Source organism: Plecotus auritus (genome assembly GCF_963455305.1).
Source record: "Plecotus auritus genome assembly, chromosome: 8".
Lineage (NCBI taxonomy): Eukaryota > Metazoa > Chordata > Mammalia > Chiroptera > Vespertilionidae > Plecotus > Plecotus auritus.
The window spans coordinates 167,651,138-167,677,163 of record NC_137782.1 but is presented as its reverse complement, the minus strand read 5'-3'; the positions used below and the strand labels follow the sequence as shown (position 1 = coordinate 167,677,163).

Below are 26,026 nucleotides of genomic sequence, written 5' to 3'. Positions count from 1 at the left end.
CACACAGCTGTTTCCAGAGGCCTAGGCCAAACGTGGTCACGCAGTGTAGAATTTCCCTCCTAAGTGAGTTTTAAATGAAAACTTCAAGTTTCTAAATCAAACACAAATTCACTTCCCTAGGAATGAGACACATCCCTTACAGCTCAGAACAATGACAGAGCCCGGAACGCTGACCTCCCACTTGCCTCAGACACGCCAGGTGCCTCATAAAGCAGAGCATACCCCAGAGGCTCCCAGAAGAATCGGGACCGGGTGGCGAAAATGTACAGGTGACTCTCTTACTCTGGTTTACTCCATCCTGGTTCTCATTCCCGTCCCTCCCCCACCACTTCCGTCTTATTCGAGAGCTCTTCTCCCTCCGCCCAACCTTCAAGCTCTGTTCCCCCAGATCAGGCTGTAGACTATTCTCTCCCTGTACTACCGACTTCCTTAGGTCACCATGGCCCATGCTCAGGCTTCCGATATATCCTCATCACCCCCAAGTCAAACCCAGCCCAGGCCACTCTTCCAAGCTACCCACATGTCCAGCTACCTGCTGGAACGTCCATGTGGATATCCCACGGGTATCTCAAACAGAAGTGCCCAAATGACCACTTTATCAACCATCTCCCACAACTTGCTTCTCCTCCCATATTCCCTATCTTGTCACCAGATCTAGTACAGAGAAATAACCAGAGACTCCTCCGTCGCCATTCTCATATCCCATTAATACTAAGTGCCTTTGATTCTACAGGTCTTTAGGTCCATGCTGGTCAAAGGCTAGAAGTGGTGGCGGGGGTGGTGGTGGTGGTGGTGGTGGTGGTGGTGGTGGTGGTGTGTGTGTGTGTGCGCGCGCCCGCACATACAATGTAAACTTGAATGGAAAAAAAGATTACATCTTTATTTTTGCTAACCTCTAACTATAATTTAGTATTTCCTTCAATTATGAATACAGGCAACAAACCACAGTAGTATTAGTAATACCTGTATTTTGTCACCTATGATATTATGGAAATTTTCAAATGACAATAAACTCATTGTAGGTAACAGAAAACAACTTATGCTCACCAGTACAAATTTAAAATAGTAATTTTGACTGCTACTGGATCTCATTATTTAATGTGTTAATAAAGATGTACATGTGATATATATCACAAATTTGTTTTAAGCTATTTTGATAACTACAAGGTAATTTTTTTTGTAATCTCATACATTTATTTTATGCACTCAATCATATTATTCAGAGAAGGGGACCATAGACGAGAGCCAAAGAGATCCAGGGCACAGTAAAGGCTTGGAAGCTAAGCTCTCGGGGCTTCCCCATCCACCCACTAGGGTACACGTATTGACTGCTCACCGGGCACCACCCACTGTGCCAGGCCCCAGGGATACTGAGATGAGTAAACACCGCTCCTTCCCTCAGGGTGGGCGAGAGGGGAAGGCAGGCCACTTAAACACTGTGTGATGGATGCAACACCAGAACGTGACAGAGGGAGCCGTGGGAACCAGGGGAGGGACATCTAACCCAAACCAGAGCCTGGGGCAGGCCGCTTGGAGATGACAATGGAGCTGAGTCTTAAAGGACAGGTAGGGTTTAGTCAGGTGAAGAAGGAACACACCCACCACGCCACAGGCCACAGAAACGTTTCTGGAAACAACTGTGGGTCTGCAGTACTTGCTCCAGGAAAGGGAGGTAACTTCATGCAATGTTGAAGCACCTCAAGTAGGAGGTTTGATACTGTATATCAAGTCTCAAGACCCAGACAGGAAGGAAGGAAAGAGTGAAGGAAGGTAGGGAGGGAGAGAGGGAGAGAGGGAGAGAGGAAAGGAGGGAGGGAGAGAGGGAGAAAGGGAGGAAGGGAGGGAAGAAGGGAGGGAGGAAAGGAAGGAGGGAGGGAGGGAGGGAGGGAAGAAGGAAGACAACCAGCCCAGTAGAGTTAAAAGGCCAATTTTTCTCAGGATGAAAAAAGTTCTCTTCATGTGGACAATGAAAGCCCAGAGGCGGAAATTTGAACTCAGAACCAAAGCCGACTGATGGTCTGATGGTTTTGTGGTGGCGCTGCAGGGACTCAAAAGCCATCCACACGATGCAACAGAGAGACCATTTTTAGGCGAACTTTCCTGGGACTTCCTGACTGAATGGCACAAAGATGTATTTTTCAGAATTATTTCAAACACAGAATAACTGAGATATAGTGAATGATTTTTGCAACAAAATGTATGGCTCAAAACCTTCCCACTGGGCAGTCCTAGGTAGGTGTGAGGTTTGTGAATGGCCATGTTCGCGCTGCGGTGGGACAGAGCACCCTGACTGGAACACCTAGACTAGGGATCTGTCTGGTTCTGGGAAGTGGTTCTCAGTGTGACTCATGGTCAAGGTGGTTGGGAAGGCGGAGTCAATGCCCAACTCTCTTCCTAGAACTACACGCCCTTCTGTGTTGCCTTGTTTTCTCAAGCAGATGGGGACATGAGCCGACTCCCCTTTGCCCAGTTTTCAATTACAGCATGCTTCCTCTCTCTTTCATTACAGAAACAAAAAGTTCCTGTTTCTGTACCTTGTTTCACTTAGGAATTGGAACTTCGCTGTTACAAAGGCTAATCAATGAATTGCGAGGTAGTTTTGCCCCATTAAACAAGCCAATGCCCTGCTTTCCCAAATTCCACCAGTACATTTAACGCTATCTTAAAACCAAAACAAAGCCAGTCCCGTAGCTGGGAAAGTTTATTTCGTGACTGACTGTTAATATTGACCTTGAAACGCCTGCCATCTAGCATTCTATCCCCATGTTTCTCCCATGAAAGTTTCAGTAAACTTACAGTCCTGACACGCAGTTACCACGAGCAGACCTCTATCTGGGAGTGATTACGCCTGCATATGGATTTAACTTAGGGCAGGAATAAGTTAGCACCTTCCTCTGACCTCTTTCTGAGCACAACATACAAAGAGAATCCAGGAATGATGAGTATTTTACAGCAGCTGGCTCCCACAGGTGGCAGGATGGGCTTGGACACACGAGGGTCGAGTCAGTCAGCAAGTGTGAGATTTGGAAGCGAGCATCTGCCAGTCTTATTATTAACAGGGAGTTGAGTTGTTTTTATGAACTTCCAGCCTTGAGAACTTAAATGCATTTCTGAAACAAATTCATTTATAATTTAATGGAAAAACAAAATCCTGTTTTCCTTGTATTTTCACATCCTTCAACGGCTAAAAACAAGTTGAAAGCCTGGAGACAGGTCCTTCTGAGGCCCCAACCTCCCCGTTCGGCTTGTGAGGCTTTCCTTCTGGATCCAAAATTTCAATCTCTAAGCAACTGCTCTTTGAGAAATATGATCACCCTGGCCAAAGACAAACACAAACCGCATTTCAAAAAGTCCTCCCTGGGTGATGGTACTACAGATCAATATTGTGAAAAATAAACTTCTTAAAAATGTTTTTATTGATTTCAGAGAGAGGGAGAGAGAGACAGAAACATCAATGATGAGAGAGAATCATTGATTGGCTGCCTCTTGCACACCCCACAGAAACATCAATGATGAGAATCATTGATTGGCTGCCTCAAGCTTGCAATGTGGACATGTGCGCTGACCAGGAACTGAACTGTGACCTCCCGATTCATAGGTCGACGCTCAACCACTGAGCCACAGTGGCTAGGAGTGAAACTATTTTTTAAAGAACATATACACTTTTTGCTTTAAGATAACTGTATTGGGAAGCAATAGAAACGTGAATTAACACTGTAGGCCAGTTTAAGTCAAATGTCTCAAAGTTTATGAAGGGACTGTGAACCCAGTAGGTTTCCCTTGCTCACTGTAGGCTCCTGGGCCTGCAAGAGCCGGCCACTTGGCAGCTGTCCCAGCTCAGCACTAACCCCCAAGCTCCAAGTTAGCGAGTCCAACACAAAGATAAAGGCATACATAGAACTTAAACATTTATAGTAGCTACATTAAAAACAAGTATAAAGGAATGGATAAAATTATTTTTAGTAATATGTTTTACTTCACCCAATAGATCATAAGATATCATTTCAACATGTAATCAATATAAAAATATTGATGAAATATTTTACTTTTTTTGGTACTAAGTTTCTGAAATCCAAGGTGAATTTTACACGCTCGGTGCATCTCAATTCAGACAAGCCACAATAACCATGCGTGGATGGACATTGCAGCTCTACCCTATTCAGGATGGACAGACAGACAAATGATGCCATGGGAGTACCAGAGCCACCTACAGGCTAGGGTGCTTAGAACTCACAGATTCAGAGGTTGGTGCTTCCAAATGTCTGTGTAAGCTTCTAGTATTTGCGGCAGAAACTCACAAATGCTAAATGTTTCAATCTTTGCCTTTCTGCCCCTGCTTGTATAGGAAACTGGTCTTGGTGTCAGCAGGATACTCCTACTCTAATGCACTGGAGAGTAAGAAAGACAGGCCGAGTCACTGGGTTGTAGTAATGCTAGTTGTCTTCCAATGTTTTACTGACCTTTTAACATAACTCATCCTATATAACAAAAGGCTAATATGCAAATCGACCGAACGGCGGAACGACTGGTCACTATGATGCGCACTGACCACCAGGGGGCAGATGCTCAACGCAGGAGCTGCCCCTGGTGGTCAGTGTGCTCCCACAGGGGGAACAGCACTCAGCCAGAAGCTGGGCTCACAGCTGGTGAGTATAGCAGCGGTGGTGGTAGCCTCTCCTGCCTCCGCAGCAGTTTGTCATCCCCTGAGGGGTCCCAGACTGTGAGAGGGCACAGGCTGGGCTGAGGCCCCGCCCCCCCAATCCCCCAGTGCACGAATTTCGTGCACCAGGCCTCTAGTTTATTCTATAAGTATTACTGAGAATCTTCTCAGTACAAGGCCCTAGAGAGGAGTATGGATTCTAAAAATAAACCCAACAAAAATAGGTGGCGAAATACATTTAATTATGCCATCAGCTTCACTTACTTTCTATGTAACACTCAAGGAGAGCATTCATTTTAACTAGTCGTAGAACTCTATCTGAATCTACCCCTTGAGGCCTTACAGAGATCTGAACCAATTTCAGTCTCTCATCTTCAGTAAGTATTTCTGCCCACTGACTTACTTCCTTGCAGTACTAAAGTGATTACCTTAGATAAGTGTTCCTTTATGGTTTCGTTGTCTCTCTTCACCACCTCCATCATTTCCTGGCCCCCAAGGTAGGCAATATTAGCTACATTAAAAAAAAAAAAAAGCCAAACACTTAGAACAGACGGGACAAAACAACTGTCAAATTAATTTCAGTAAATTCCCATCCCCCCCTCTTCTTTTGGCACGTGCTCCCTGATGGGAGAAGGGAGGCCCAGACAGGCGTGTGAGTCAGGCAAGGTGCATGTCTCTGGAAACAAGAGCACGTCTTACAAAGGCACCTGTGTCACCTCGCCTGGCTCGCTCATCAGCCAGTGTTAGCAGGATGATGGCCTAATGTCAGGCACCACATCAGGTAACGTGTGTAACTGTACCCGATGGATGTTTTTTTAAAAAAATATATTTTATTGATTTCTTACAGAGAGGAAAGGGAGAGGATAGTTAGAAACATCGATGAGAGAGAAACATCGATCAGCTGCCTCCTGCACACCTCCCACTGGGGATGTGCCTGTAACCCAGGTACATGCCCTTGACCGGAATCGAACCCGGGACCCTTCAGTCCGCAGGCCGACGCTCTATCCACTGAGCCAAACCGGTCAGGGCCGATGGATGTTTTACGACGTAAGGGTTACAAGCACCATTTTTTATAGGTAAATCATTAGCAGCACACATCTTTGCAGATTTTTGCCAAAGGTAGCATTTCAGAAGAGCAGAAGACAGGCGGTCTGTGGCAGGCAGAATTCTATGACACAAATATTCCTTGCCCTTCTGTAATCCCCCCCTTCTGAGTGTGGGTAGAACCTGTGACTATGATGACATTACTCCCAGACCAAGTTACGTTTTATAGTGCAGGTGACTTGAAGGAACATTATCCTGGTCGCCCTCACCTCATCACACGAGTTTCCTCTGGCTGGTGTGGGAGGGAAGCCAGAGATTCATAGCACTAAATGGGTAAGTGCACCTCTGCTGGTCTGAAGAAGCTCGTGTGGGAAGGGCCTGACAGTGACTTCCAGGAGCTGAGGGGGACCCCTGGCTGACAGCCAGCAAAAAAATGGGGACCTCAGTCATAAAGCCACGACTTGGATTTTGCCCACAACCTGGCTGAGCTCGGAAGTGGATTTTTGGATATGCAGGGGCTTCAGGGAGGCTTCCGAGAGCCAGGCAATGGTGATTCCTGAGCTGGGTGAGAGTTACATGGGAGGTTTGCTTTATGCTCATTCATGGAGGTAAACATTTACGTTTTAAGCATTTTCCTGTATTATCATTGTTGAATTAGAAAAAGTTAAAAAATTCAAATAACTTGCAAGAAATCACATTTTTAAGAGTAAAATTTTCATCAAGGAATGTATCTCACCCCACCTTTATTCCTACTCTTTTTTCCCCTGATAATTTCTCACCTAAGTATACTTTTTTAAAAAAGAAAAGACAGCAGACTACCAGTTGGCCTTCCCAGTGATTGCCTCAAAGAAGTCATCTTTTTCATTCCTCAGAAATGCTCACAACACAACACAGTGATCAGAAACAATACCAAATAGAAGTGTAATTTCCTAAGGGGAAAACACATTTCTCTTGGCAAAGACTCTCAACAGCATTCCTGGAAACCAGCAGAATTCAGAGTCTCAAGCACCACAGTGAAGGAAATATCTAGAAGCGAGAGTAATGGAAACAAAAACACGAGAGACAGAGAATGATTTAGAAGAATCTTATTGTTTACCTTTGTTTCATTACAAATCTAAATGCAGGTGCTAAAAAAACTCACCGAGGAGCCTAACGTTCTTTTGTGTTCCCTAGTACAGGGGTGGGCAAACTTTTTGACTCGAGGGCCACAATGGGTTCTTAAACTGGACCGGAGGGCCGGAACAAAAGCATGGATGGAGTGTTTGTGTGAACTAATATAAATTCAAAGTAAAGGAGCGGAGGGGAGAGCAAGAGAACTGGATAGAACAGCCGGATCCGGCCCGCGGGCCGTAGTTTGCCCATGGCTGTTCTAGTATCATCTTCTGCAATATGTGTAATGTTCGAATATTACTGCAGGACTTAAACGCATGGTAGAGTGGCTCACAGTTTAAAATAGCTGAGCGAGTTGCCCTAACTGGTTTGGCTCAGTGGATAGAGCGTCGGCCTGCGGACTGAGGGGTCCCGGGTTCGATTCCGGTCAAGGGCATATACCTTGGTTGCGGGCACATCCCCAGTGGGAGGTGTGCAGGAGGCAGCTGATCGATGTTTCTCTCTCATCAATGTTTCTAACTCTCTACCCCTCTCCCTTCCTCTCTGTAAAAAATCAATAAAATATATTAAAAAAATAAAATAAAATAGCTGAGCGAGGGCTGAAGGTGGAGATCAACAGGACACTCTTCTCACAGGTCAAATGCCATCACCGAGTTCTCCAATTACACATAATCCACAGAAGACGGCTGCCTTCCGCTTAACCCAATTGCCCATCTTATGCCATTTTGTCTGTCTAACCCCCCCCCCCCCTCATCTTTAAGTCCAATTTCATTTATCTTCTCCTCCCTTGCTCATCTCGGCAGGACTAAGCTCTGCTTTCTTGGTATCACTCACGTGCTGTGTCTGTGTTCATGACAGCCCTTCCTGTCACACAGTGAAATTCTCCACCCTTCTCGCCCTCCTCTGTGGGAAGGAAGTTAAGGGCAAGGGCTATCTTTCATCTAGTCTTCTCTCCAGTGCTCATCTAGGTGCTGGGTCCATGGCAGGTATCAGTAAAGGCTGTACAATGGGAAGAGACTGAGGAGGCGGTAGCTGGGCTGGTTGCTGGGTTTTTTGGGATATTGTTTGTTTGTTTGTTTGTTTGTTTTGGGGGGGAGGGCAGAGGGGTCTGGAGGAAAAGCCCACTGCCTTCTTTGAACTGATCACAATGGAGGCCAGAACTGGAGGCCGAAGCACCTGACTTTGGTAACCCAGCTGGCAGGGACGGGTGTAAAATGGGGACAGGCAAGAGGGAGAGCCTGAGCTGCTGGTAAGACTGGCCAAACGTAAGCACATAACCCACTGGTCCGTGCGGCAGAGAAGATGCAGAGGGAGCAAAACCACAGGAATGATAAAACGGGGGGTTCTGGGAGAGGTATGACTACTTCCTGAAGGGAACTTTGGGCCGGAAACCAAGTTTCCTGCCGTTTGGTGGTAGGTAGGTTCCCTAGTGGAATGCCCCAATTTGTTTGGTTTTGCCATTATATCGGGGAGACGGGGCGATTGGTGCTGCCAAGGGAATTACTGGAGATGGGCAGTTTAACGGGTGAAGTAAGTCTGAAGGCAGGAAATCGGCCACATGAAGCCTAGAGGGGCAGAAGTCATCGTGTGAACCTGAGATGACAACATGGAAATAAAGGTCTATGTGCAAAAGACAAAGGAGTGAAAAATCTAGAAAGAACCCACTTCCCCGATGGCCCCACTCAGATGTTAGTTACCTCTAGACAATCTACCTCTAGATTTCCTGGTGCCTGAGAAAGATAGGTTCCTGTTTAGGCCACTGTGATATAGCTTTCTGTTATCCACAGCTAAACCCACTCCTAGCCGAGCAGAGCGAGGAAAGAGGGGGCCTTTCACTTTCCTGGGTGGTTCTGGGCATAGCACAGGGGCTGCTGCTGTCCTTAACCTCCTGTGAGATTCTGGTACTTAACTGGGGGAGCAGGGTGGCATCATGCCTTGTCTACACTTGGACTTCCCTGCGAGGAGGCAGAGGGAGGCTCTGACTGACAACGAGCCTTTCCAGGGGCGGCCCCTCCCAGCACATCTGACTGGTCACGAGGCTGGCAGATGCTGCTGAGAGCAGGGGAGTTAGGGAGGTGCAGGCCAAGCAGGACCGTGTGGTAGCAGAGGGACTGAGGACAGACTGTGGAACGGGACGGCCCCGAGACACGAGTATCCCTCACTCCAGCAGAGCTCCATCCGGACAGGTGCTCAGGCGGAGGGGCTGGCCCTCCGAGAGCACACACCGGAGGGCTGGGCCGAAGGTTAAGCAGGACCAGCGATGCCCAGAAACCCAGGGCAAGTCTTCTTCCGAGGGGAGCTCTCTGGTGTTCTTTATTTTTTTTCCAGATTGTTTTCCAAATGTGGCTTTTAGCAACGTGAGAACCAGACTTAAAAATGTAATTCTCCCGTTCCAACTTTCTGCAGAACTTAGAGGAATGTTTGTTATCCACACAGTGTATTATATGTTTCTCCATAAGCCAAGAATTTGGCTATTATAACCATCCATTTAACCTGTAAACAGATAATCTTATCTATGTGACAATGAGTTTGCCAAAGTGAAAGACACAACTCAAAGTGTATGATTTTTTTAAAAAAAATAATTTTTAAATTTATAAAATTTTCTTTAGAAAAAAATTAGTAAAACCTCGTCATTTAATTCTAAAACAGGTGATATTCTAGTACCATCTCTAATCACCTTTTGCTCTTAATCCTAATACAGACCACATACACATACAAAAATCTTTTCCTTCATTGCTGAATTGTAGGCTAAACTTCCATGAAGTATTAACGTTGCAGTTGGCTTTCATAAACGGATTCTCCTAACCTACACACATGAGAAAAGAGGAAACATGGGAGTCTAGTTTTGTTTTATTAAAAACATTATTCTGGCCCTAGCCTGTTTGGCTCAGTGGATAGAGCATTGGCCTGGGGACTGAAGGGTCCTGGGTTCGATTCTGGTCAAGGGCACATGCCTGAGTTGCGGGCTCAATCCCCAGCAGGGGGCGTGCAGGAGGCAGCCAATCAATGATTCTCTTTCATCATTGGTGTTTCTCTCTCCCTCTCCCTTCCTCTCTCTGAAATCAATAAAAATATATTATAAAACAAAACACATTATTCTGGGATTGAGTTAGATGTATTCTGAGGACTTTGTGATTCTTTAGTGCAGCTTATGTGTCAGCTCATTGAATGGTTCAGTTCCTTCTATATCACTGTATGTGTTTTCAAAAGTTATTTCCATATTGACTAAGGAAAGGAAAGTTTCTTTTACAAGAATGTCTACAGGAGAGTAACGTAACCTGCCAGGAATACCTCTGTCTCTGCACTGTTTTTCTAGTTAGGTAACTGAAAGGAATTAAAACACCAATTTGGCCTAACTAAGGAAAAGACCCTAGAATATTTTTTAAAGTTAATTATCTTGACCTGTGATACTGCTAAGCTAAAATGTATTTGCTTTTAGCTTTGATCAGAAAATCCAATTTAGCTGTCTCAGTGAAAAGTCTATTTCTCATGAAACAGAAGAACATCTATTCTAAGGAAAATACGTAGTAGCAAACATTCCAGGATGAAAATGAAAGAAAACCCCCATGTATTTTCTTTAAAAAGAACACTGAAAACAATCTAGTGACACAAGTGAACGGACTGGACACTGGTAAAGTTTCCAACATATGCTAACCGAATGCGGCTGCTCTGCTCTGAAGCCTGGGTGGGAAATGAGGCTTTGGGACTCAGCCTGGTGAAGAAGGTCGAGGCCCATCATCTCAGTTTGGAGGAAGGGACATGCCATCTTTGCCAACAGGCAACAGCATTTGAAATACTTGACTATGTTGGTTCCTTGAAATTTTCAGACCTTACAACAACAACAACAACAACAACAACAAAAAGTGTGCACAAACCGAAGGCTACAGAAAATCAGTTTCCATCTCGACAGGCAGGATTTATGATCCACTACTTGGACTGGCGAACTTCCTCCGTTTGTTTCCGTAAGATTTCTCCCGAAGCACAGACGTTACATAATGTGCAAACACCGCAAGGCCTTAAAGTGAAGCTGGCATGTTGAAGGTCATTGTCTGGATGCAGGCCACAGAGGAACAGGTCTGCAGGGGGACGTCCAGAGGGCACGGTGAGAATGGCCCCTGAGAAGGATCTTGGACCTGGGCTTCCTTTCTCTTGATAACCCCTCTCTTGGTGTAACCTGAAAACCAGGCCGCCGACTCAAGTGGCCGATTCCCTTCACCATTCATGGGGATACAAGCTTGGGAAGAGTCCCCGAATCACCTGCAAAGGGCCAGTGTCGTATAAGTATTCTTTCCTCTCAGCTGGGGCCTTCTTCTATTTGTGATAAGCAAGGTAACGGGAATCACTTAAGGGATGGCCAGGGCAAGCCTGGGCAAAGGTGGCTTCTGTTGTAGTTGTCTGCAAGAGGAGGTAAGGGTGACATGGGACTCAAAGGGGATGCTGGGAACAGCTGGCTAGGAGGATTGAGATGCTTGGTTAAGGAGCATCTGAGAGTCACTACTAGGAGACTGAACCAAGAACCCTAAGAAGAAAGAAGACAGGTATTCTTGCCCCTTTATCTTTACCCAAGGTTATACAGACGGAGTGGTCAATGGGGAAAAAATACTCAGAGACCACTGCGGTACTGGTTACCTGAACATCAGAAGGCCAGGTCTAGAATGAAGAGAAAGGAAAAAATCAGAGGAGGAAGGGTTGTCAAAAATAGGAGGGCTGTGCTTCACATAGCTGTTTGCAGGTTGGTTGTTTGGAACAGAGATGAAGCAATGTGGCCGAGCGTTCGGTTTGGTTGACACTTACAGGGTCTACTTTGCATACAGTATATCTACTGTGGAATCCCAGGGTTCTCCAAGCAACAATGCATATAGCTGGAAGGCTCTAGCTGCCGAGTCACGGAGAGGAATGTGTCCTGTGTCCAAACTGTCTCGCTCCTTGATGCCTGCACGTGGGGCTGCTGGAAGATGCAGCAGGCCAGTCACTGCAGCTTACTGAGACTACTTCTCTCAAGCTGCACTTTCACAACACATTGTTAACCTGTTTTCACTAACCCGAAGAAATTCAGAGGATTTTCACATAAAAACAAAACAAAAAACATTACCACAATAACGTTGGTCTTTCGTAAAAGTGAGGTTGCATAATGCGCACTTTTGGAAAGTCTGAGTCTACTCTCTGATACAGGTCTCCCCTGCTCTCTTTCTCTCAAGGGCAGCTTAGGAAGACTACTTCTTTACGAGGGTGTTTCTAATTCTGGTATAAAAAAACTGGAAAACATCTTTAATAATTACCTGTTTTAATTAAAAACATGAAACACTTGACTATTTGTTATAGGTGACATACTACAATCAACCCTCTGTATCCATGGGCCACACATCTGGGAATTCAGTCTCAGGTAGAAAATATATTTTTAAAAAGCACAGAAAGTTCTAAAAAGCAAAACTTGAATTTTCTATGTGCTGAACAGTATGCTAAATCCACTCCAATGAAGTGACGTGTAGGCATACCCTGCAGTAACCTATATGCAGATATAGGTTAAATGCAAATATTACACCATTTTATACAAGGGACTTGAGCATCTTGAATTTTTAAATCTACAGTGGGTCCTGGATCCAGTCCCCCATGGATACTGCAGGACAACTGTATATAGGTCATTAAATACACAGAGAGAAACAAGTAAAACTTTCTTATATCCTATGTCCTGATTTTGGTTTAGAAAATATTTCCAAGGAGACATAAGGAAAGTACAGGTTGTTGCCAATCTAATGCCTAGAAAAAATCCTGATGTTTTGGGTGGAGTGTTCTATAAATGTCTATTAAATCCTGTTGGTGGATACTATTATTGAATTATCTTATATCCTTGTTAATTTTCTGCCTTGTTCTATTAATTGTTGAGAGAAGGGTGTTTCAGTATCCATATATGTTTGTAGATTTGTCTATTACTCCTTCCGGTTATGTCAGCTTTTGCTTCTTATATTTTGTAGTAATCTTATTTGGTGCATACACAGTTAGGACTGCTATATCTTCTAGATAGATTGCCCCCTTTGTTACTATTATGCAATGTGCCTCTTTGTCTCTGATAATTTTCTTTGCTCTGAAGTCTGATACAGGTTTCCCCTGCTTCAGGTCTCCCCTGCTATCCGAAAGTAGAGCATTCCTATGAAATCTTTCCTGAGCCAAATGGCACGAAGTGAAGAGTATCTCCTGTTTTCTAAAAGTTCCCATTGGGCCACTTCACTTTTACAAAAGTCCATTAGTGTGGTAATGTTTTTTTGCCTTTTTTAAAAAATATATATTTTATTGATTTTTTAAGAGAGGAAGGGAGAGGGATAGAGAGTTAGAAACATCAATGAGAGAGAAACATCAATCAGCTGCCTCCTGCACACCCAGCACTGGGGATGTGCCCACAACTAAGGTACATGCCCTTGACCGGAATCGAACGTGGGACCCTTGAGTCCGCAGGCCGACGCTCCATCCACTGAGCCAAACCGGTTAGGGCATTTTTTTGTTTGTTTTGTTTTTAAGTGAAAATCCTCTGAACTTCTTCTAGTTAGTGAAAACAGGTTAACAATGTAAGTATTTTGTGAAAGTGGTGCAATTTGAAATTTGGAAAGTGGGGGATACCTGTATTAACACTGTCAGTCATTCCTGGTTCCTTTTGACCAACATTTGCATGATATGTATCCTCCCATTCTTTTACTTTCAATCTACATAATTTTATTTGAACTGAGTTTTCCGAAGACAGTATATAGTTATGTTTTTTTATTTCACTCTGCCCATCTTTGTCTCTTAATTGATGTATTTAGGCCATTTACATTTAAAGTAATTATTGGTATGTTAGAGCTTGTGTCATTTTATTATTTGTTTTCTATTTTTTTGTTTCTCTATGTTCTTTGTCTTTCTATGTATTACTGAATTTCTTTTTGTTTTGTCTTGTTTAGCCTCACTCAAAGATATTTTTTCCATTGATTTTTAGAGAGAGTGGAAGGGAGGGTAGAGACAGAGAGAGAAACATCCATGTGAGAGAGAGACATCGATTGGGTGCCTTGTGCATGCACCCTGACTGGGCCGGGGATTGAGCCTGCAACTGAGGTATGTGTCCTTGACTGGAATCAAACCCGAGACCCTTCAGTCCATAGACCAATGCTCTAACACTGAGCAAAACCAGCTAGGGCTACTGAATATGTTTTAAAATTCAATTTTTATTTACTTGTGGTGTTTTTGAGTATCTCTTTGTATAGATTTTAAAGTGGTTCCTCTAGGTATTGCAATATATATATTGGTATCGATGTCTCACCAGTTCAAGTGAAATGGAGAAACCTTACTTCCTTTTTTGTTCCTTTATCCTCCCCTACTTATAATTGTCTTAAATGCTTCTTCTGTATATATTTAGAACCATATCAGTGTTATAATTTTTGCTTCAACTGTTAAACATAATTTAGAAATCTCGAGAAGAAAAATATAATTTCTCACTTTTTGCCTGCTGTTTTTTCCTTTCCTATTGTTTCAAGATTCCTTCTTTTATCACTTAATGTTTAGAGAACTTCTTACAGAGATTCTTTTATGCTGCATCTTATAGTTACAGATTCCTTTGGTTTTCCTTCTTTCGAAAATGTCTTAATTTCCTATTTTTCCCCTGAAGGATATTTTCACTGAATATATAATTCTGTATTGATAGTTCTTTTCTTTTTGCACTTGAAATATGTGTCATTTCTTTTGGCCTTTAAAGATTCTGATGAGACACCAGCTGTCATTCAAATAGATTTTCCTCTATAATTAATGTATCATTTCTCTCTAGGTGCTTTCAAGACATTTTCTTTGTTTCAGCTTTTAAAAGTTTGTTATGATGTATTGTGGTGTGGTTTTCTTAGGGTTATTCCATTTAGAATTCATCTAGCTTTTGAATCTGTAGGTTTATGTCTTTTGGCAAATTTGGGAAATTTCTATTTATACTGTTCTAACCTCGTGTCTACCAATTCTTTCTTCTGTCCCTTCCATTTTCCTGGTGAGCCTTTCCATTTTCAATTTTTAAAATTAGTAATTTTTAAATCTTAGTTATTATATTTTTCAGTTCTAAAATTTCCATTCAGTTTTTCTTTAAATCTCTTTCCTGACACTTCCTATTTTTTTCATTAGTTTCAAACATGTTCACTAATTGCTCATTGAAGCATTTTATAATGGCTGCATTAAAATCTTTGCCAAATAATTCTCTGTCATTTTGGTGTTGGCATCTATTGGTTTTTTTTGATTCAAGTTGAAATTTTCTGGGTTTGATTCCCAAAGCATATACCTAGGTTGCTGGTTTGACCCCCAAGTATACTTTGTACAGAAAAATTCTTTTTCACCTTTCTGCAGCTAGAGTGGAGAAATAGCAGGATAAGGTTTAAAATTAAAACCTGAAAGTCTTTTCTATCTATCAAACAGAACTCCCCTCACTCTATTCTCATTTTATTTCTAGTTTTAAACTTTTGGAAGAAAAAAAATCCAACACAGAATTCCTTGGTTGATATTCATCCATTGTCTGAGATTATTCTCTTAATGCTTTCTGATTCAAGAATAAACCCATATATTTTAAATGTGCTTACCAAGGCAGAATGGCTCCAACACACTCAGGACCGAAAATTCACTCTCCATGTTCATCCTTTGAAGGACCATTCTGATCAGCCAGGACTTGACTGACTCCGGACATGGTTTAAGTAGTAAGTAGCTGGAAACATAGAGAGCATATCGAAGCCAGCACAAAATTGGAGTGGCAATCCTGCCGTTGGGTGACTCGGACATTCGCTCAATTGTTGGAAACAGCAGAAAGGAGCGAATTATCTACAAGAGAAAGCATATGTTGATGAAAAGTTTCTTAAGGGATAAATAACCTAATGGTTTATTGTTTCTTCTATGTAGTATTGACAAATGACTGGGTTTTGGAATATGACTAAAGATTTGTTCAGACTAAGAATCACCACCCACTGCCATCTTAGCCCACAGCCAATCCGGATAGGATTATTAGGATGTCCCTTGAATTGGTGGGGTTAATTTTCAGGGTGAGGAGGAAATCAGATTCCTAGGTAACTTCTTGACTGTGACAGCAGTTCAGAATCCCTTGGAAGGGTTGATGCAAGTAGACATATACTATTTTAGTAGTTATAACCACTTGACTCAATGATATCAGAAGAAAGTAGACCCACATAAAAACTATCTAGTCAGCATTTCTTTTATTGATTATATTTGGGGATAGTCCACTTTTGAAAACCTCCTCTATTTCTTAATCTTACCAGCCACAGAGAATCTTTAATAGGACCAAATGTATTTCTAACAATGGATTCAACCTTAATAAAGTGCAGGCTAGGGACAAGTGAAGCTGGAAATCTCTATCTACATGGGAAAATGTCTAAGGACAAAAATATAATTTCAACTGAATTCCTTATAATATCAGGAAATACCTTTTAAAAATAACCCAGAAGAAAAAAAGAGCATCACTAAACATCTTAAATTTACCATTATTAATATTTAAAAATTAATATATAAAAATAATTTTTATGAGGAATCAGAAGTCAAAACAGTAAAGCACAATCCCCTGTCAAAAATAAAGTAACAAAATGGAATACAGCATCAATGTTAGCAGACTGTAGAACAGGAAATGAGAATGGACACAATGGTTTTGCTTTTTTAAAAAAAACACCCTTTTATATGGTTAAGTATAACACATACTGAAAGGCATACAAAATTTAAATGTGACATTTAACAAATAATTTATAAGAGGAATGGTTATGTGGGTCAAGAAACAAAACACGGCCACCATGGCGTTTTCTAATCCCAACTCCTTTTTCTGCTCATACTTTAGATAACCTCTAGCCTGAGTTCCTGACTTTGCTTTATATGAATACTCATCATCCCTTAATATTATAATCACTTCCTTGTTTTGCTTTTCATTATTACTTTTCATCCTGCCACAGAATGAACTGTTTTGCCCCAAATGTATATGTTGAAGCCCTAATTTCCAATGTGACTGTATCTAGAGATAGGTAATTCGGGTTAATGAGGTCATAGGGTGGGGCTGATAGGATTACTTATCCTTATAAGGAGAGACCCCAGAGAGCTGCTCTCTTCCTCACCACACACCAAGAAGAGGTCTGGTGGCCTGGTGAACACACACAGGGAGAAGGTGGCCATCGGCAACCCTGCAAGAAGACCCACCAGAAACCATGCTGGCAGGTGGCTCTTGGGCTTGCAGCCTCCAGAGAAAATAAATGTCAGCTGCTTAAGCCACGCAGTCTACGGTATTTCGTTATGGCAGTTCCAGCAGACGAATACATATCCCTTAATACTATCGTTAATTTCTGTCTGTTAATGAACTTTATATAAATGCAATCATACACGAATACACTACATTTTCATGTTTTACTTCCTTGACTCAACATTGCCTGTAAGATTCACCCATGTTGATGCATGTAGCAATGGATTATCTTTGCTATATAGTTTTCCATTATATGAACATACCTCAACTTATTTAGTTTACTGATAGGTATTTGGGTTGTTTTCAATCCAGAGGAACTATGAATATGCTGCCATGAACTATATATTTTTATACATGTCTCTTGGTGCCTGTGTATTTCTGTTATATCAGCTCAAAGTAGAAAGAGTGGGTCATATGGTATCCATATGTTCTGCTTTAGTAGATAATTCCAAATAGTTTTCCAAGGTAGTTGTACCAATTTACTCTCCTAACAACAGACATGAGAGTTTACATTATTTCCTATCTTCACCATATTTGGTACTGGCAAACTTTGTGCTTTTGACTAACCTGGTGTATGGCGGAATTTCATTATGGTTTTGATTTGTGTTTCTGATGAATAATAAGGTTGGATAGCTTTTAAATGTTTATTGGACATTTTCTATATCATCTGAAGTACTTATTCCAGTCTCTTGCATATTTCTCTATTAGGCTTCCTGTCTTTTTTCCGTATTGATTTGCAGGAGCTGTTTTTTATTCTACATACCAGTCCTTTTTCTTGTGTCAGTCCTTGGCTTGCCTGTTCAACTCGTATTATTCTTATTTTTTTTCATAATGGAGATAAGTCCTTAAGTTTGATGCAGTTGAGTTTAACAGTTTTTTTCTTTTATAGTTATTGTTCTTTGTGCCTGGTTCAAGAAATTCTTCTCTAACCTCAAATCATGAAGCTATATTTTCATTCAAAATGTTTTAGGATTTAGATAATACTACCTCTTATCTGTTCTACAGTGTGGGTTTAAGCCTTCATTGTGTTTAGCTTCAGTGAGTCTGTTCCTGTGATTTCAGGTATCAGTCACTTGCCATTTCCCTTACGTATTACATTCTTCCCTCTGGATGGGCTGAGTGCACTTTTCCCATCAGAATCTTAGAGTAAAGGTGGGTTTTGATGGATTTGGTCTCTTGTCGTTTTTCACAGTAACCTGTTTGAGGGCATTGCCCAAACATTAAAGTTGATCAGGTAGCACCTGTAACTCTACCTACATGTCTCTCTTATTAATAGAGAAAAGGGATTTGAGGGTAAAAACTGTGGAGGACTCTTTTCTGTCTAGCCATATCCTCTTGTTTTCCCTTGGTCATATCTGTCAGCTAACTGCTCAGCCATTTCCTGTAGACTTTTCCTTTGCTCTCAACAATGACAGATCATTTTTGGTCACAACAACTCGACCTCTACTAGATTTCCTCCTCTGTTACGTAAGTAAGAATGTACTGTTCCCTGAACACCAACATGGCCTTGATGGAGAATAAAAGACATTCTTTGGGAGCAGGGAATCACAGCCTTTTCAGGTGATTTTTAAAATTCTGGATTGGCAACAACAGATTGCAAAATACTTGTAACACACTTTTCGAATGGATTCGGGGTTTCAGCCGAATACAGGAGTTTCTGCCACCTTGGCATCTGCTCAAGCACCAAGTAGAGATGCTGCTTGGACTGTGCTTAATGAAGGCCTTCTGAGGCATCCACGGGAATTATGATGACATCACTGTCCACTCCAGAATGTCAGGGATGGTCCAGAGTCCTCCCATCAGAGCCGGCTGCCGGAAGTGCAATGGGTTTATACAAAGGTCATATACAGTTGACGCTTGAACAAATGGGGCTTTGGGATGTCCACCCCCATTCGGTAAAAAATCTGCATGCAACCATTGACTCCCCCCAGATTCAGTCATCTCTTGATATCCAGGGAGGATTGATTTCAGAAAACCTGTGGATACCAAAATCTGCAGATGTTCAAGTCCCCATATAAAACGTAGAACATGCATACACTCAGCTCTTGGCATCCAAGGATTCCCAGCCGTGGACCGAAAATACTGTTCTTGACCACAGGTAAGCAGAGTATGTAGCACAGGCATCATAATGACAATTACCTTCAGCTGCACGAGCACTAGCAAAGAACCTAACAGCTTTCCCACACCTCCGTTTCTCTCCACTCCTGTGTAAAGTGGCTATGCCACCACTTCATCTTTGCATTTTAGTCCCAAGACATTCTTCAGGACTTCTCCTAATGCCTCAAAGTCAAGTGTGACCGCTGACTCAGAGGTGTGGAATGTGCCCTTCGGAGAGGCAAATGTTAAGAAATCTAACAATACAAGTAATAAAGACGTGGATCCAAAGGACCTCTTATACATGGCGGTGATCGTTAGACACCCCTCTTCTGTTTCTGAAAGCACAGTCACTGCAGTGGGTGTCTGGAGCTCACACAGAAAGTGACTTTGCATCACACCGTCTGTTAGCAGTTCAATCCAGGGAGCTGGCATCCCACTTGGACACCAAGCAGCATGCTTTACAAATCTGACAGGGAGAAATGATGGCAAGTTTTCCAGCATCTGGAGTGCTGCCACAATTAAGCATGGATGCCACCCCTTCACCTTCAGAATTCTTCCACCATCTTTTGGGTAGTTCTAATAATATGAGTCCTTTTATTCCTGCGAATGATATTGGACTTAAAACTGAAGAGATTTAAACAGGGGTGGATTCATAAAAAGCAACCTGTGGTGTTTAGAGAGGTAGCGTTTCCCTGCCAGGCCTCCCAGCTGAGGGGCTGAGAGAAGCCACCTTCCCTATCCTGGGAAGAATTCTCCGTCAAGGCTGAGAGCAGGCTTCTTGATAGCAGCTGCAGCGGCAGCAAAGGCGATGAGGAAGAAACAGACTTCTCAGCCTCGGCCACGCACAGTCCCACCTGGATCTGTAAGCTATGGTAAAGAAGCCAGGTCGGTCAAGTTCAGTCACTGCAGGCTCCTTGGCAGCCAGTATTCTTCAATAATACCTCTAAAAGCTCTATGGTCTAGTCCAGTGGTCAGCAAACCGTGGTTCGCGAGCCGCATGTGGCTCGCGAGCCGCGGTTTGCCGACCACTGGTCTAGTCTTTCACATTTAGGTTTATAATCGACCTGACACGAATTTTTGTGTGTGGTATGAAATATGGGTCTAATTTCATTCTTTTCCATATGGAAACCCAATTGCCCCAGCACTGAGTGCAAAGGCTGCCCTTCCCTGCTTTTCTGCAGGACACTTCTGTCGTAAATCCCGTGTATATGCGAACAGGTCCTTTTCAGGGCTCTCCAATCTGTCCTACCAGCCTGCTTGTCCAACTCAGTGCCAAGGGCACTATGCCTTCATTACTAAAGCTCATAATACACTTTGATATTCGGTAGAGTAGATTAAACCCCACCTTGCTCTTCAAAAATGTCTTGGGTAGTTTTGGGTCTCTGCATGTCCATAAACATTTTGGAATTGGCTATTCAAGTTCCACAAACATCTTTTTGAGATTCTGATTGGGACTGTACTAAATTTATAAATTAATTTGAGGAGAAGTAATATCTTTACAATATTGAGTTTCCCAACCCATGAACATGCGTAGTTCTCCTTTTATTATAAATCTTTAGTGACTCTAAAATGTTTTATACATTTTACAGGTAGCTGTCATGTACAACTTTTGTCACATAATTAGATATTTATTATTTTTATGCTTTTGTAAATAGGATATTTTAAAAACATCATTTTCTGAGGGCTGTTGCTTATATAATATAGAAGATATTTGCTTGTTGATTCTGTGTCCAGCAACTTATTAAAGTCCCTTAATAGTTCTAATAACTTGTCTGTAGATTCTTTTGGATTTTCTAAGTACAAACTCATAACATCCACAAATAAACAGTGCTGTTTCTTCATTTCAAATCGCTATCTCTTTTATTTATTTTTCTTACTTTATTGAGTTAGCCAAAATCTTAATACTTCGTAGAAATAATTCTTGCTCTGACCTAAAAAATATCTTCAATATAATCACCATAAAGCATGATGTTTGCTGAAGGTTTTCTAGAGATACACTTTGTCAGATTGAAAAAATTTCATCCCTTTGTAGTTTGCTAACTGCATTTGAAAATCATAAATGGTTGCTGAATTTACCAAATATCTTTTCTGTACCCACTGAGATGATTGTGTGATTTTTCTCCTTTTATTTATTAATCTGGTAAACAACTGATTTTCTAATGTGGTTGGGATTGCAGATAAAAGTGAGTTAGCAAGCTTCAAATGAGACATTCTAAACCAGTGGTCGGCAAACTGTGGTTCGCGAGCCACATGCGGCTCTTTGGCCCCTTGAGTGTGGCTCTTCCACAAAATACCACGGCCTGGGCGAGTCTATTTTGAAGAAGTGGCGTTAGAAGAAGTTTAAGCTTAAAAAATTTGGCTCTCAAAGAAATTTCAATCGTTGTACTGTTGATATTTGGCTCTGTTGACTAATGAGTTTGCCGACCACTGTTCTAAACAATGGGGCTCTTATATTCTTTGGGCTTTTTAATTTTGAAAGGACAAAGGCAATTTTGCTTATTTTCAGGTTCCTCAACTAAGTCCTATAAATGATACCTGGAAAATTAGGTGTCACTGAATAATGAAATCTCTCCTAACTGAAATTTAATCAACTCTCAATCTCATTTTCTTCTCCAGGTCACTTTTAAGAATATTAGTAAATAACCAACCAACTACTCTCAGGGATCTGGCTAAAAAAGAATTCCAAGGAATAATATGAGGTCAGTACATTTATTCCTAATCCTTTTCAATAATCTGCATTTATAATGGCACTGCAGATGATAAGAGAAATTATTCAGACTAGGACTCTTAGGTGCTACAAATTCTTCGTTAAATAAAACTAAATTATTGTACTCTGTTTATGAAAGCAGAAAAAGATGCTAAAACACGGTACAAATATTTTAAATGGGAGAGTTAGAAATAAATGTTTTTGTGACCCCCCCCCCACCCGCAACCCCTGAACAATCAACTAAGGAAAAAGATCTGTTTCCCCAAAAGCCTGGTAATTTAGTCTTTTATGATAAACCATTGCTCAATTTAGTTTCAAGTTTATTCACTTCAAAATAAGGTTTCCTTGTATTTATTGCAACATCTTCAAAGATTTAGAGAACATAAATGGTTAATACAGTTACTGTCACACTAATAAATGCACCATACGGATTCCATACTAGTTATGTAACCCACAGTACATAAGGAACTTCAGACTGATCCAATCAGCTGGCAGAAAGAGGAAGCAATCCATTACTTCAGATAAATGATCCATTACTGTGACCCATGTTAAACAAAACTGCATGCAAGGGAAACTCTAAAAATACATGAGCAACTACAGGGTTGCATGTGGTTGATCCATATCAATAACAAATTGAGAATTAAAGTGTACTCTGAAATCATGGGAATGCACCGCAGCAATGAGGAAGTTCTAATATGGGCTCTGAACGCATCATTGCCTCTCAAAAACATAAGAAGACCAAATACTGTTCATCACAACTAATATTTAGTTGGTGAGACTAGGTTTTCCTCTTTTGTCTTTGGAGAACAACAGTTATTACCTGTTGGGTGAAACTTATACTTTTCCTAGATATCATAATAATAATTTCAGTGAAATTTATAGTCCACATTTGATAGGATAAGTCATAGTAATAAAAACTTCTTTTATTCATATAGCAACCTATTGGCCAAAAAATTACCGAGGTCAAGGAAGTATACCCAATTTTATAAAACAGCTGTGCAGAGAAGGTTTCCAAATCTGTGTACATGACAAAACATTTTCTTATGTTACTGTCTCATTAAAGAAAGAACTTCTAGGCTGGCCAATTCATTCTACTCTAAGGAAACATTTTCTTACATTTCACATTCTCATCTGAAATCTACCAGAGTCAACTTTTGATAATGAAGCACAGCCATTCTCTCTTGAATAGTACAGGAAAGTAAATACACACAACGGGACTTTCCATAGAGGTTGCTTTCTTGGGGACTTGAGATAGTACTTTGATGTTAATTTTTCCTGAATTTATTATTATTAATCAACTTTCAGAAAGGAAGCTAAGAAACGACTTAAAGGTAAGTAGTGTGATGTTCACATGTGGTTTCTGTGTATTCTGTTTCATTAAAGAGAGGCATTAAAAAAAAAAGAGTAAACTCTAAAAAACCCTCAATAAACCTTACTATTCAGATAATTTACACATATACATCCATTTTTTTCCTGGGGTAAAGCAATGATGCCCATGTTATGAAGCCATGATAAATACTACTTCCACATCTTCAAAAGAACAGCATTATTGCTACTTTCCCTATCTGCTGATTAGCTGAGTCCACCTGCTGCAGTAATGGCTAGGTGCTTCCCCACTGCACAAGTTGGAAACAAGAAAACAAGGCACACAGTTTTTCCTTTTATATGATTCCTTTTATACATTATAGAACATGCAATATAAATCAGAGAGCCCTCAAAGATTTAGCTGCTAGTAGTCAAAGCATGGACCTAGAAGTAATTTCAGTTTAGTTGATCTCTTCTCCCCATAAGGCCACGTTTTCCTCTTGTTAGGGTAAGACTATTCATCTTATTTAATCACCTGTATAAACTGCAAATACAGTTCTATTTGAATGGTTAAGAGCTTGCTCTCTGAGATCATATAGTCTATCTTAACAATTTCATCCATCAACAAGACAGGAAATGCCCCACCGTAGGGAAGTGCTTAGAATAACAACAGTAGTGATAGCTCACACTATCTTCTAGGTTCTACACTAATACACTTTATATATATTATCTCATTCAACACACACAACCATACCAAGTAACTGTCTTCATTCCATAGATGAGAAAACCAAGGTTTAGCTGCAAAGTAACCAAGATGAGGTATTTTAGAGCCCATGCCATTAACCATTATAAACTCTACATACTTGTATACAAAAGAATTTCCGACTAATACTTATCGTTTGGTGACATAATTCCCAAGGGCTAAGCCAATCAGTACCATTATTGTTAGAGATAGGCCAATACTTACAAGTGTTTCAAAAACATTCAGCTTCAGAAACAATTAACTCCATACCATATGAAGTAAAGCATGAGATGCTTCAACTATTGATTACTGGTAAAAGAATTATGCCATTTAGGACTGCCTGACCTGGCGCCTGCCCAGCTCCAAGGACAGCACAGTCGGTGCTGGCCAGGGACACTTGGACTCGGTGCCTGCCCAGCCCCAAGGACAGCACTGATGGTGTCGGCCAGGGACACTTGGCCCAGCACTCACTCAGACCCAAGGACAGCACAGATGGTGCTGGCCAGGGACCTCCGCTTGGTGCCCTGTGGAGCCCCCAAGACCAGGCTGATGGGGCAAACCAGAAGAAAACTAGGGCACACCCATGTCCTGGATGCCGGGGCCCTTCAGTGAATTGTATGCCAGAGGGCTCTGTGGCCTCACAGGGTATTGCACACCAGAGGATCTGTGCACCTGTCCCCAGCTGACCCTGAGCACCTGCAGCAGACAACTGAGGAACCAGAACCGTAGAGGAAGGGATACAACTCAGAGCAAGACATTAAAGACATAAGACTCAAGGCAGTCCCAGCCTCTGGGCTAAGGAGTCCTGGACAATTAGACAACTAGGGGCTTCAATTTCTAGGACCTCAAGCAGGTCACCCAGGTACTGAAATTGTCAACAACACATGTTACATGAAACAAACACAAAGGGACAGCCAAAATGGGGAGACAAGGAAACAATCCCTAGAGGAAAGAAAAGGAGGAATTGCCAGAAAGGGTAATAAATGAAATGAAGGCAAACAATATTTCAGAGAAAGAATTCAGAGTAATGGTAATATGGATGCTAAACCGTTTGGATGAGAATTTTACCAATATCTGTTATCAAGAGGAAATGAAGAATGACATAGATGCAATAAAAAACACAATGGAAAGTTTTATCAGTAGACTAGAAGAAGTGGAGGACCAAATCAGCAAGTTAGAAGACAGGGTAGCAAAACACCCAATCTGAACAGCAACTGGAAAAAAATATTAAAAAGCAGGAGGAGAGTTTAAGGGAACTTAGGGACAACATGAAACGAAGCAACATCCACATAATAGGGGTGCCAGAAGGAGCTGAAGCTGAGAAAGGAATAGAAAACCTATTTGAAGAAATAATGACAGATCTAGGTGCTCCATAAATCAATACTCTTTCCAAATTAAAAAAAAAAAAAAAAGAATGACAGAAAACTTCGCTGATTTGGGAGGAAAAAAAAGTTTCACACGCACAGAGAATCCTAAACAAGAGGAACCCAAAAAGACCCACACCAAGACATGCCGTAATTACAATGGCAAACGTTAACGACAAAGAAAGAATCTTAAGAACTGCAAGAGAGACAGAAACTTATCTATACAGGATCTCCCATTAGGCTATCAAATGATTTCTCAACAGAAACAAATCAGGCCAGAAGGGAATGGAATGAAATATACAAAGTAATGAAGGGCAAGGGACTGAACCCAAGAATACTCTACCCAGTAAGGCTATCATTCAAAATTGAAGGGGAAATCAAAAGCTTAACAGACAAAAAAAAAAAAAAAAAAAAAAAAGGCTAAGGGAGTTTATTACCACCAAGCCAACAATGCAAGAAATGTTAAAGGGACTGCTGTAAAAAGAAGAAACAGAAAGGGAAGAAGGAACACAGGAATAAAGAATAAATATGACAATAAACAAGTACCTATCAATAACAACTTTAACCATAAATGGATTAAATGCTCCAATCAAAAGACATAAGGTATCTGAATGGATAAGAAAACATGACCCATATATATGCTATCTACAAGAGACCCACCTCAGAACAAAGAACCCACACAGACTGAAAGTGAGGGGATGGAAAAAATTTTTCAGGCATATAGAAATGAAAATAAAAGCTGGGGTAGCAATACTTACATCTGACAAAACTGACCTCA

General features: G+C 41.5%; 1 protein-coding gene across 2 annotated transcripts in view; it reads right to left on the bottom strand.

Annotated features, from left to right (window-relative positions):
* The window catches only part of LDAH (lipid droplet associated hydrolase), an 84,141-nt gene that overhangs the window by 9,162 nt on the left and 48,953 nt on the right, over positions 1-26,026 (bottom strand). For both annotated transcript variants that reach the window (XM_080683011.1, XM_080683012.1), the window contains exons 5-6: positions 15,388-15,622; positions 5,089-5,171 (exon numbers count right to left, since the gene is read on the bottom strand). In XM_080683011.1, the coding sequence (XP_080539137.1) occupies positions 5,089-5,171; positions 15,388-15,622 (318 nt within the window). The remainder of the gene's footprint in view (positions 1-5,088; positions 5,172-15,387; positions 15,623-26,026) is intronic.